This window comes from Dasypus novemcinctus, chromosome 13, assembly GCF_030445035.2.
Source record: "Dasypus novemcinctus isolate mDasNov1 chromosome 13, mDasNov1.1.hap2, whole genome shotgun sequence".
NCBI classification, from domain to species: domain Eukaryota; kingdom Metazoa; phylum Chordata; class Mammalia; order Cingulata; family Dasypodidae; genus Dasypus; species Dasypus novemcinctus.
The window spans coordinates 85669237-85682494 of record NC_080685.1 but is presented as its reverse complement, the minus strand read 5'-3'; the positions used below and the strand labels follow the sequence as shown (position 1 = coordinate 85682494).

The 13258-nt window shown below is 37.2% G+C and overlaps 1 protein-coding gene across 4 annotated transcripts in view; it reads right to left on the bottom strand.

Moving 5' to 3' along the window:
- CAMSAP2 (calmodulin regulated spectrin associated protein family member 2) overlaps window positions 1-13258 on the bottom strand; it is a 123712-nt gene that overhangs the window by 48762 nt on the left and 61692 nt on the right. For all 4 annotated transcript variants that reach the window (XM_004478690.4, XM_023584713.2, XM_023584714.2 and 1 more), the window contains exon 3: window positions 1852-2013. In XM_004478690.4, the coding sequence (XP_004478747.2) occupies window positions 1852-2013 (162 nt within the window). The remainder of the gene's footprint in view (window positions 1-1851; window positions 2014-13258) is intronic.

The window sequence follows — 13258 nt, the reverse complement described above, 5'->3', positions numbered from 1 at the left end:
GCAGGATATATAATGTCCATCATCTGTCCCTGCAGTATCATTTAGGACAACTCAAAGTCCCAAAAATGCCCCCTCAACACATCTCTTCTTCCCACTCCCGGCCCTCAGCAATTACTGTGGCCACTTTCTCCCTGCCAGACCTGCATTTTAATCAGTCAGATTCCGCATTTTAACAAGTTTCCTCACAATTCTTCTGCATATTAAAATGTGAGAAGAATGGAGCCTGAGGACCAAAGATGATGAGAAAGGGAAGAAAGAAGAGTTCTAGAGCAATAAGTAGCTTGTCTTTGACAGGAATGGTGATATTTTCTCCATTTTAACAGTAGGAAAGAAGGAGACAATGTTAACATTTACAGATATGATGGTGAGATGAGGTAATTCCTACCTGATGGTTCCCCATCTATAGCCTCAAAATAAGTATGAGACAAGGCCCTTAGCTGATAATGATAGGGGAAGGGGCATGAAAGGTCTGTGGACTACAGGAGAAGGTATGAAATAGTCATCTTGAAGTGCAGGAAAGCAAATTTATCAGGGACACACTACTGGGCTGGAGTGAGTGTTGAGTGTCCACTTAAAGTTTGGCTTATGAATTTAAAACAAAACCAGCCAGCTTCCTTGTGTGAATTTTTAATTTCTCCAGCAAATTTACCTCCATAGGGCAGGCAGAGATAAGGTGGGATATTGAGCTCAACCAGGGAGTATTAAACAGAGTTCTCCAGAGAAAAAGAAGCAAAAAAATATATAGACCCTTACAGTAACAAGCAGGCCAGTGCTTGACCAAACAACTGGACACCATAACCTAGCCAAGTTGTCATATGAAATTAACCATTACACAAGGTTTTAAAGACAAATACAAGGGAGGGAGAAGGAGGCAGAAGAACTGACATTTGAAAATAAGCTAAGTTCAAAAAGAAGAAATGTAAAATTATGAGGAATTAACAGGCTCAGTGGATTGGAAGTCATGATGAAGTTGAAAAATTCAAAAGGAGGGAGTATCAGAGCAAGTGAATTGGAAGGATAGGTGGAAGTAAATGTTCAAGAATGGGAACTTCCAACGGGATGTGAAAGTTGCATAGCTACTGATGGTGAATAGGTCTAGGATGTGACCATGATTCTCTACAGATAGAAGGAGTGGAGAAAAAGATGAAGAAATACAGGAACTATAGGAATAAAGTATTAAATGGATATTTAACACATATTGATATGAACAATGATAGATGGGGAATGGTTTTTACATTTAGCTTCTTCCTACAAGCTTCACACAAGCATTCCAAGAAGGATATCTTTTAAATCTGTTCTATGTCTACCTTGCTCTCCAGATGAGGCTTAATTTTTTCTGGGTTGAAAATTGTAAACGAAATAGGTAGTGAGTAAGTAATACTCAAATTGGTACAATTTAAGCATCTTCAGAGAACAAAAAACTCATCACAGCTCCATAAAAATTTCTAAGAGGAATCCACAATCAATATGATCTTGTACAAGTTAGTTGAGCAAATGTAAGAATCCTCTAATTGCAAATGTGAGAAAATTAGTTCATTTTTGGATTTAACAAATATTTACCAATACCCACTGTATGTAGTTTCCAACTGTGTTCTTAATTTTGTAATATGAAACAGATTATCATTATTAAATGTGAATGTAGATATTGCTGAATATGTAGAGATCTATTTTCACCATTTTAGCAGTTAATTTTACACAGTCAAAGGTCAAAAGCAAATGGGAAATTTTAAGTAAAGTTGCACAACTTTAGCTTTTAGTTTGATTTAATACTAAGAGTGGCAATATACATTTTATGATTTCACTTTTTCTGGTTAGGGGACCCATTTTTCACTCAAGTAAGTATAATCCTACCTTATTTATCCAGTACATGACAGCATCCTCAATATCATAGGGCAGATCCGTGGCTTGGAAAAAAGCTGAATACTGTTGGGCACACGCAATTACTTTCTCTATACTGACCATTTCTACAGTATAAGCCATCATTAAGGTGTCTATCATGGCCAAATGCGCACTCTGAAAAATATAAAACAGGAATAAATTACTTTAAAAATATACAAAGAAAGTGCTGTTTATATATTTCAAAATATTAATAACATCTCCTAACAAGCAGTAGTAGAAACAAAATCTAGAAGATTAGTCTTAATGAGAAAGCATGAATTGTACATGCTAAAAATTAGCTTACTGAACGAAACTAATTTATCATTCAAATAGCTATTGAGGATCTATGTTTGAGGCATTCATTATCTGCTACTCAAAGGATGCTCCTTTTTCTGATTTTCCTATTTACCATAATGGCATAATCATTTACTTGGCAACACAATTTACAAACACCAGATTTCCTCATCTTTAAATATCACTCTTTCCTCGTTGCTCACATTTGCATAGTAGAAATTTATAGATTCTTCTTCTAAAATCTCTCTCAAAACTATGTTTTCTCATTCTGATTGCCAGAGTTCCAGTTCATACCCATCAATATTTCTTACACCTGAGCAAGAGGAAAAACTACTTTGATTTTTTTTGCATCCAGTTACTTCCTCTTCCAATTTATCTAGCTTGTAAAAGTGTTATATGATTGCTGTAAAAAAATTCCAAACATTACATAAGTATATAAAGTATAAAGTGATCCTCCCCTTTCTACTCCCCCAGCAATAGCTACAGTTTGATGTGTACTCTTTATCAAAAAATTGAATGCACATCCAAGGTCAAAAATTATGTTGTTTCCTATTCTTTTGCTATTACAAACAATACTATGGCCTTGTATTTCTCTAGAGATAATTCTTAGTTGTGGAGCAACTAGATCCAAGAGCAACCACAACTTAAACTACTCTAAAAAGGCTGCATCAGCTTTATCTCCCACCAAGAATAATATCAGCACACTCGTTTCCCTATATTTTTGGCAACATTAGATATCACTCACTTGAAAAAAAAAACTGTATCAGTCTGAAAGGCTAAAAAACCTCACTCTTGTTTGACTATGCATTTCTCTGACTATTAATGAAGCTGAACATCTTAGATATGTAACAACTGTTAGTATTACTTCTTTGCAAAACTGCCTGCTCATATCTTTGGCCTATTTTTTTTCTGTGGGATGTTCACCTTTATTGATTTGTAAGAGTTTATAATATATTAGATACATTATTCCTCTGTTGTTCAGGTAGCAAGTGCTTTTTACTATTTTGTCTTTGGATTTTCAATTCTATTTGGAGAATTATCTGCTGCAGAGAAGTTTTAAATATTTACCTGGTAAAATATGTCAATCTCAATGATCTTCTTTATGACTTTGAAATTTACCCTATATTTACAAAGTACTCCCCACCAAGACTACAGAAATATTCTGCTTTTTTTCCCTATTACTTTATATCCATCTGGAAATTACTTTCAAAGTTGGTATAAACTAGGGACTAGTTATTTGTATAACTTAAGAAATTTCATCATTTTCTCTCATATAGTTCTACCTCATTTTCTAATAGTAAAATCTAAACTTCTTAACAGAAGGCTCTTTTTCAACTAGTCCCTACCTATCAGTCTAGCTTTATAACTTATAATTTTCTTTTCCCAAATTATCCTCCATTCAAAATAGTTACACAAGATTATTTGCCATTTCCCAAATCCGTCACCAATTTTCACGCCTCTGCACCCTTGCTTGTTGCTGCCCCTCCTTAGGATATAGACTAAGTCCTATCATTGGTTTGAATGTCACTCCCTGTGAAGCCTTTGCCAATTCCCTTTCCAGTCAAAATGACTCATGCCTCCCAGGTTCCTAGAGAATAATGTTTATACTTGCATTAAATGCTAATGAGCAGCCAGGGTTGAGAAGCAGACAGCTCACTGTAGTACAGTCACCTGTACACAACTGTCTCCCTAATTATACCATAAGACCCTTGAGGGCAAGGGCATTATCTTAGTTATCTTCATACCCCTGCATCTAACATGGTGCCTGGCAACTATTAGGGCCTGAAGAAGTGAAAAAAGGAAGGAAATAAGTTAGACTCCTTTAGTCACTATAAAGACTGGGGAGTGAAGAAATGGCTTTACATTGGATGTTGAGAAGTGGATTTTGACCATATTAGCAAGTGGTGGGTCCAGCCTCTAGAAAATTTAGCAGTATTTACAGGAAGGCAGATTGAATAATAATGGAACTAATGGTGACTCATTAAGTCCAATTTATGTGCCAGATACTGTGCTAAGTACACTTCATTCATATATTAGTGCTCCCATTTCAAATCTTTTCTGAAATAAGACTGGGGATAAAAAATAAACCTTCTATAATCCTAACAACCCTCTGAAGGAAGTGTTATTTACATTTTATATGTGAAAAAATTGAGGTTTAGACAATTAAGTACTTGGTTTAAACCTATGTGCTTTTTCCATTGTATTATACACTTTGGCAGGAATTAAGTCATTGAGTCACAAAGGTAAGAACTATGTTTGGAAATGATAAATAGACATAATGTGTGAGGAAGAAAAATAAGCATCATAAATTATTTAAAATTTAAATCATTATTTTCATATTCTACCACTTCCAAGAAGCCTTTTCCAGACTTCTACCAGTACAGAAACCCCAGTTCTTCCTCCCTACTACTAGCAGTGCACTGCATTAATTATAGCATATCCTTTTTTTTTTCCGAGAAAAAGCCTCAGAAATTTATTTTTCATAACGTAGGCACTTATTTCAGATATATTATTATGAGTTAAAATGTGAGTTAAATACTAGTTGTCGACTTACTCTCACTCACTACGTATATATAACATTTCTCTAGGAAAGAGGAAAGTCCATTCCAGCTTAGAGCTTTTTTTTTTTTTTGCCCTTCCACCAATTACATTTCTTTTTATTAAAAAGTTAATAAATCACAAAGAACATTAATTAAAAAACATAAGATGGGAAGCGGACTTGGCCCAATGGATAGGGTGTCTGCCTACCACATGGGAGGTCTGCAGTTCCCCCAGGCCTCCTTGACCCATTTGGAGCTGTCCCACGCACAGTGCTGATGTACACAAGGAGTGCCCTGCCACGCAGGGGTGTCTCCCCCGTAGGGGAGCCCCATGCACAAGGAGTGCGCCCTGTAAGGAGAGCCACCCAGCCTGCCCAAGAATGCGCTGCACACACAGAAAGGTGACCCAGCAAGATAACACAACAAAATGAAACACAGATTCCCGGTACCAATGATAAGGATAGAAGTGGTCACAGTAGAACACACAGCGAATGGACACAGAGAGCAGACAATTGGAGGGGGGCGGGTAGGGGAGAGAAATAAATAAAAATAAATCTTTTAAAAAAATTTTTAGAAATTAAATTAAATTAAATTAAAAACATAAGAGGTTCCCATATAACCCACTTCCTGCCCCCCACCCCCATCTTTTGTAAACTGTATTTTCTTGAAGATGTATACATCTCAAAAAATGTTACATTAAAAATTATAAGAGGGTCCCATATACCCCCCACCTCCCCATCCCACTCCTCCCACACCAACAACTTCCCCCATTATTGTGGCACACTCATCGCACTTGGTGAACACATTTTGGAGCACTGCTGCACCACATGGATAATAGTTTTCCCTGTAGTTCACACTCTCCCCCAGTACATTCAGTGGGTTATGGCAGGATATATAAAGTCCAGCATCTGACCCTGCAATATCATTTAGGACAACTCAAAGTTCCATAAATGCCCCCACATCACATCTCTTCTTCCCTCTTCCTGCCCTCAGCAACTACTGTGGCCACTTTCTCCACCTCAATGCTACAATTTCTTCTATTACTAGTCACAATAGTTTTATAGTAGAATATCAGTAAGTCCACTCTAATCCATATATATTTTATTCCTCAATTCTGTGGACCCTGGGATGGTGACGTTCACTCCACCTCTAGCTCAAGAGAGGGCTTAGATTCAACATGGATGATGGATGCATTTCTGCTTGCAATTGTAAGCATATCTTTTTACTCATGGCATTTATCTGTATGTGTCCTAATAAACTCTAGTCTTAGAGAAGAGGCATCCTATCTTTTTCATTTTTATTCCTAGCAAATGATTTATGATGAATACTCTTAGTAAATTTATTAGCTGATAGCATGAAAAAGTCCAACTCTTTTGGACAAAAATGTGGAAAACCATTTCAAGACCCATAAAACCACAAATGGAACTTGTAATCAAAATTTTTTGTTCTACAGACATAGTTCCAAGAGTAAAAGAACTATATGAAAATGACCATTATTGTATTTATATATAACAAAAAAGAAAAGAACACAAATATCAAACCATAAAGAGCAATTTATGACACCTTGAAGTATTTAACAATATGGGAAACGTGTACAATACAATATTTAGTAAAAGAAGCAGAATACTGAACTATAATAATGATCATGCTATAAACGTAAATATATATATAAAAAAGGGAAAAGGAATGAATAAAAGTAAAATTACTTATAACCTACTTTGTTATATGCAAAAATATATATAAAATCTATAGTTAACTTCAAAAATTGAGATAGTAAACATTAAATGTAATTGGTAATACATGTTCAGAACAAAGCTCATTCTACTGATAACTTACTAAATAGAAAAGTAATTTTAAAAAATTCTATTGTGCTTAAAATTATTTCCATGTGATACCCACTTTTAAATTAAGAATTTTCACATTTTAGTATGATTTTTTTATTCTTTAACTTTGCCATATGAAGTTCTGATAAATTAAAAATCAGGGAAGCAGATTTGGCCCAACGGATAGGGCATCTGCCTACCACATGGGAGGTCCAAGGTTCAAACCCAGGGCCTCCTGACCCACATGGAGCTGGCCCATGCGCAGTGCTAATGCGCGCAGGGAGTGCCGTGCCATGTAGGGGTGTCCCCGTGTAGGGGAGCCCCACGCGCAAGGAGTGTGCCCCATAAGGAGAGCCGCCCAGCATGAAAAAAGTGCAGCCTGCCCAGGAATAGCGCTGCACACATGGAGAGCTGACTCAGCAAAATGACGCAACAGAGAGACACAGATTTCTGATGCCACAGACAAGAATACAAGCCAACACAGAAGAACACACAGCTAATGGACACAGAGCAGACAACTGGGGGGGGGGGGGGGGTTAGCGGTGAAGGGGAGAGAAATAAATTTTAAAAAATAAATCTCAAAAAAAAAATCAATCAAATAATCATGGCTCCAAATAAAATACACATCCTTAATTTCTTATTAAAATCAGAATAGTAGCAGCTAATACAATGTTTTGCGCCATGTACTGTTTCTAGCATTTTATATGAATTAATAAACTCATTTACTACAACTGTCTTGTGCGATAAGTACTATAACCATACTTATTTTGCACATGAAAAAACTGTAACCTGCTAAAAGGTTACCCAGTAAGAGGTGGTGATAGAGGGAGTCAAACCTAGGAAGTCTGCTTCCAGAGTCCATACAATGTAATACCAAACCTACAGACTTCACCCCAATGCTCTACTTTTATGCTCAGTATTGCAGTGGTAGTGACAGAAGCAACAGCTGTACACTGAGGCCACCAGGTGGCAGGGCAGAAAATGATGATGAAGACCAGCAGTCTAAAGACTGGTAATTAAAGAAAAAGGAGGGCTCCTTGGCATTTCAGAAAAGATAAAGGATTTGGAGTACAGTCTTCACATGTTAAATGCTTAGGAAATATATAAATACTATATGTATAAAACTGGGCTACCATTTATATTAAGTTCCTAACTTTTTTTTCAATGTGTCCCTTAAGAGGTTTTTTAGTGTTGTGCTCTTAACCCAACCTTTCTAATAAGACCTGTGACTTTTATTGCATGGTTCTGCATAAAGCAATGATTTTTTGGAACACCTATGCTGTGTTATATCAAGACTGAATATATGCCAACAAAAGACCCAAAGAAGCAAGAAACCTTTATAAAACCACACAGTGGGAGGAAATCATTTTCTGATAAAAATAATAAGGATCATGTTAAAGTAATAAAAAAATTTTATTAAGATGAAATATCAGACAAGGCATCCAGATTGGAAAGGAAGAAGTAAACTACCTCTATTCAGAGATGATATGATCTTGTGTAGCTGTTTGATATTACTGATGAATTCCAAAAAGAAATGTTGGATTATGTTTGTACACTGGTCTTTTCCTCTGGGCATATGAGATTATACTGGTTTCAGTATAATCTTGATTAAGTAATCAAGAAAACCTCTTGTGTCAGTAGGATGTTGACTCCCTGCCCCTTGGTGGGTGGGGACTCACAGATAAAGGCATGGCAAAAGACAGAGTTGAAGGGTTTTTGATGTTGGAGTTTGATGCTGAAGCCTTAAGCTGGAGCCCCGGGAAGTAAGCATACAGAGGAAAGAGAAGCAGGCCCCAGAAAGAGAGGAAACCTGAGCCCAGGAAGAAGCAAGCCCTGGGAAGAGAGGAACCCAGGAAGCCTGAACCCTTGCAGACACTGGCAGTCATCTTGCTCCAACATTGGTGAGGGAAGTAACTTATGCTTTACAGCCTGCTATCTGTAAATTCCTACCCCAAATAAATACCCTTTATAACAGCCAGCAGATTTCTGGTATTTTGCATCAGGCTGACATCCTGTAAACAGAAAATTCTAAGGAATCCACTAAAAAAATAAAAACCAATAAACTAGTTCAGCATGACTGCAGGATACAAGATCAATTCACAAAAATTAATTGTATTTCTATACACTTGCAGGGAAAAATACACAAATGCAATTTTTTTAAAATGTAGGGAGATCCAAGATGGTAGCGTAGGGAACAGCAGGCTTCACTCCTCCAAAACTGCAGGAAGGTGGGCAGGTTTACCTGACAGAAGCTGGGGAACTGCAGGGGAAATCAGCAAGGGCAGTTAGAGAGGGGAGACTCGTTGGCCAGGGAAGTGGGAGTCATGGGAGGTAGGGTAGTCAAGCCAGCAACCAGCCGGGCCAGAGGGGGATAGGAAAGCCAGAAGTGACTTGGCTGGAAGACCAGCACTCACCTAGCTCCAAGAGTAAGAAAAGCCACTGGGTGACCAGGGCTGTGTCCCAGTGCCCAGCAGGCTTATAAAGGTGGGGGAGCTATGGGGCACACAAGTATGGGGACCAGCACTCAGCTGGCTCAGTGGACAAGAAAAGTAGGGGGGAAGGGGAGATAGGACAGGTGGACTGGATCTCAGCTGGAACCTGGGAAATGAAGAGACACCATCGGCACTGAAATAGCTCCAGGGAGGGGCAGCTGGTGGGCTGTCAGGCACCCAACTGGCCTGGAAGAGAAGAGAGCCAGAGAGTGATCCAGTGGGTTGTCAGGCACCCAGCTGGCTCCCTAGGGGAAGGGGAGATATGGGACAATGACAATTAGACTCAGGACAGGGATCTCTTTTTTTTTTTTTCAGGTTTTATAACTTTTCTTTTAATTCTTTTTTTTCCCCTCTACATTGGAGTACCTTACCTGTAGAGAGTGGGCCGCAGGGTGATTGATTTGTGAGCACTGGCAGCCTGAGACAGTTGCTAGTGGCCTGAGAGGGACGCCTGTTTTTTCCCTTTGCTTCTGTTTTTTTCTCCTTATTTTCTCTCTTTCATTTTTCCCTCTTCCATTACTTTTCTTTCATTCCATGTTCTTTTGTTTGGTTGTCATTTTCTTTCTTCTGATCTTTCAGGTCTTCTAATTTTAATGTCCCTGTTTTTTTTTTTTTTTTTTCTTCTTTCACCTTTACTATTCTTATAATTTGTTTTTTGTGATTTTCACTTTAACTTCTTTCTTTTCTCCTGGCTGTCTTACAGTTCTTTTTCCAAGCTTTTTCTTTCTCTTATTGTTTTTCTCTTCTTCTTTCTTTCCTTTTTAAGGACTTATTATTTTTTCAGGGGAACAGAGAGAGCTATAAGGATACAGACCAAGTGGAACCAAGTGTCAAAGAGGACCCATAACACAAAACAAAATGAAACGAAACCTTAGACTAGAAAGAGAAGCTAACCAACTGAACAAGCCCATCAAGATAAAAAGATGTCTAGACACCAGCAAAAAATTACAAGCCATACTAAGAAACAGGAAGACATGACCCATTCTAATGAACAAATTAAAAAGCAGGAGATGCAGAATATGTTACAATTAATCAAGGATGTCCAAATAAATATCATGAATCAACTTAATGAAGTAAAGGAAGAGGTAAAGGATATTAAGAAGACACTGGGGAAACATATAGAAGAAATTATAAACATAAATAAAAAGATAACATCTGATGGTGATGAAAGGCACACCACAAGAAATTAAAAATATGCTGGAGGGAAGCGGATGCAGCTCAAGTGACTGGGCTTCCATCTACCATATAAGAGGACCGAGTTTGATCCCTGAGGCCTCCTGGTAAAGGCGTGCCTGCACAGTGAGTGAGGCCTGCACAGCAAGTGACACAGCAAGATGAAGATGCAACAAAAGAGAGATGCAAAGGAGACAGAGGAGAGTGAAGGCAAGACGCAACAGAAACCAGGAACTGAGGTGGCACAAACACATGGACACTCTCTCCAACACTGGAGGTCCCCAGGATTGACCCCAGTGAAGCCTAGAAGAGAAAATTATAAAACAAAAAGAAAAAGATACAGAAGATCACACAGTGAATGGACAGAGACAGCAAAACAGCAGGGGAGAAAAAATATATTCTGGAAGCTTATAACAGAGATTTGAGCAGGCAGAGGAAAGAAATAGTGACATTGATGATAGAACATGTGAGATCACACAGATAGTAGAACAAATAGATTTAAAAAATCAGCAGGGACTCAGGGAACAGAATGACAACAAGAAATGCACAAACAAATGCATTATAGGCATACCAGAGGAAGAAGAGAAAAGGGGAAGAGGAGTGTTGGAGGAAATAATGGCCAAAAACTTCCCAACTCTCATGAGGGATATGGATGATACATATCCAGGGAGTACAGCACACTCCAAATAGTATAAATCCTAACAGGCCTACTCCAAGACATACATTCATTAGATTGGCAAACCCTCATGACAAATAGAGAATTCTGAAAGCAGCAAGAGAGAAAAGATCCACCACATGGAAGTGTGATAAGATTAACTGCTGAAACCATGGAGGTGAGAAGGCAGTGACAAGCCATAGTTAAGCTGCTAAAAGGAAAAAACTGCCAGCCAAAAATTCTGTACCCAGCAAAGCTGGCATTCAAAAACGAGGGTGAAAAATATTCACAGATAAACAGAAATTGAGATAGTTTGTCAATAAGAGTCCTGCCCTTGAAGAAATACTAAAGGGAGTTCTGCAGGTTTAAACAAAAAAACAGGAGAGAGTGTAGATAGAATGATTATTAGTAAGAGTAACTAAAAACATAAAAAGAAATAGAAACAAAATATGACACACAAAACTAAAGAAAAAATGACTAATGGAAGTAAGTACTGCCTTGACAGTAGTAACACTGAATGTTAATGGATTGAACTCTCCAATCAAAAGATGCAGATTGGCAGAATGGATAAGGAAATATGACTTATCTATAATGCTATCTACAAGAAACTCACCTTAGACCCAGGAATACAAGGAGGTTGAATTTGAAAGGTTGGAAAATGATTTTACACACAAACAATAACCAAAAAGACTTTATATACAAAACTACTTTAAGAGTCAAAGAAGGATATTATATATTAATAAAAGGTGTAATCTGTCAAGAAGAAAGAACAATCATAAATATTAATGCATCTACCAGGGTTCCCCAAAACACATGAGGCAAACAATGGCGAAACTAAGGGGGGAAATAGATGCCTCTACAATCACAGTGGGGGAATTTAATACACCATTATCACCATTAGACAGAACATCTCCACAAAGTGTTAATAAAAAGAAAGACCTTAAATAATATGTTAGCAGAACTAGATCTAATAGACATATACAGAACTTTACACCAAAATACAGCAGGATAAACATTCTTCTCACACGCACATGGATCATTCTCCAGGACAGACAACATGCTAGGTCACAAAACAAGTCTCATCAAATATTAGAAAGACAGAAATTATACAAAGCAATTTCTCTGACCACAATGGAATGAAGTTGGAAATAAATAAGGGGCAGAGAACCAGAATAGCCACAAATATATGGAAGTTAAACAGCACAATCAGTGGGTCAAGGAGGAAATTGCAAAAGGAATCAGTAACTACACTGAAACAAATAAAAATGAGACCACAACATATTAAAACTTACGGGATAAAGCTTAGGCAGTGCTGAGAGGGAAATTTAAAGCCATAAATGCCTATATTAAAAAAAAGAAGAGCTGAAATCAAAGACCTAACTACATTCCTAGAGGAACTAGAAAAAAGAGCAACAAACTAATACCAAAGCAAGGAGAAGGAAGGAAATAACGATTAGAACAGAACTAAACAAAATTGAGAATTAAAAAGCACTAGAAAAAATTAACAAAACCAAAAGCTGGTTCCTTAAGAAGATTAATAAAACTGACAAAACCTTAGCTAGATCGACAAAGAAAAAAAGAGATAAGATGCAAAAAAATAAAATTAAAAATGAAAGGGGATAACACCCTGGTCCCACAGAAATACAGTATCATAACAGGATATTTTGAAAAACTATATGCCAACAAAATAGATAACTTAGATGAAATGGACAAATTTTTAGAAACACACAAGCAACAAACATTGACAAAAAAAGAAAGAGAAAAACAACATACCAATCACAAGTAGTGAGACTGAATTAGTCTTCAAAAACCTTCAAGCCAAGAAAAGCCCAGGATCAGATGGCTTCATGGGTGAATTCTACCTATCATTCCAGAAAGAACTAACACCAGTCCTACTTAAATTCTTCCAAAAAATAGAAGGAAAGGGAACATTACCTAACTCATTCTACGATGCCAACATCACCCTAATACTAAAGCCACATGCCACCTGAAGACACCACAAGAAAACTATAGATCAATCTATCTTAGATGCTAAAATCCTCAACAAAATACTTGCTAACTGTATTCAATAACTCATCAAATTAATTATACACAATGATCAAGTGGGTTTTATCCCAGGTATGCAAGGATGGTTTGACTAAGAAAATCTACCAATGTAATACACCACATTAACAGATCAAAAGAAAAGAAATCACTGATCATCTCTATTGATACAGAAAAATCATTTGATAAGATAACAGCACCCTTTTTAAAATATATATATTTTTTATTTTTAAAAGATACACAGAACACACAAAACGTTTCATTAAAAAAAAATAGGGTATTCATATATGCCCCATACCCCACACTCCCCATTTTTCCCACATCAACAACTTTCATTAGTGTGGTACATTCATTGCAATT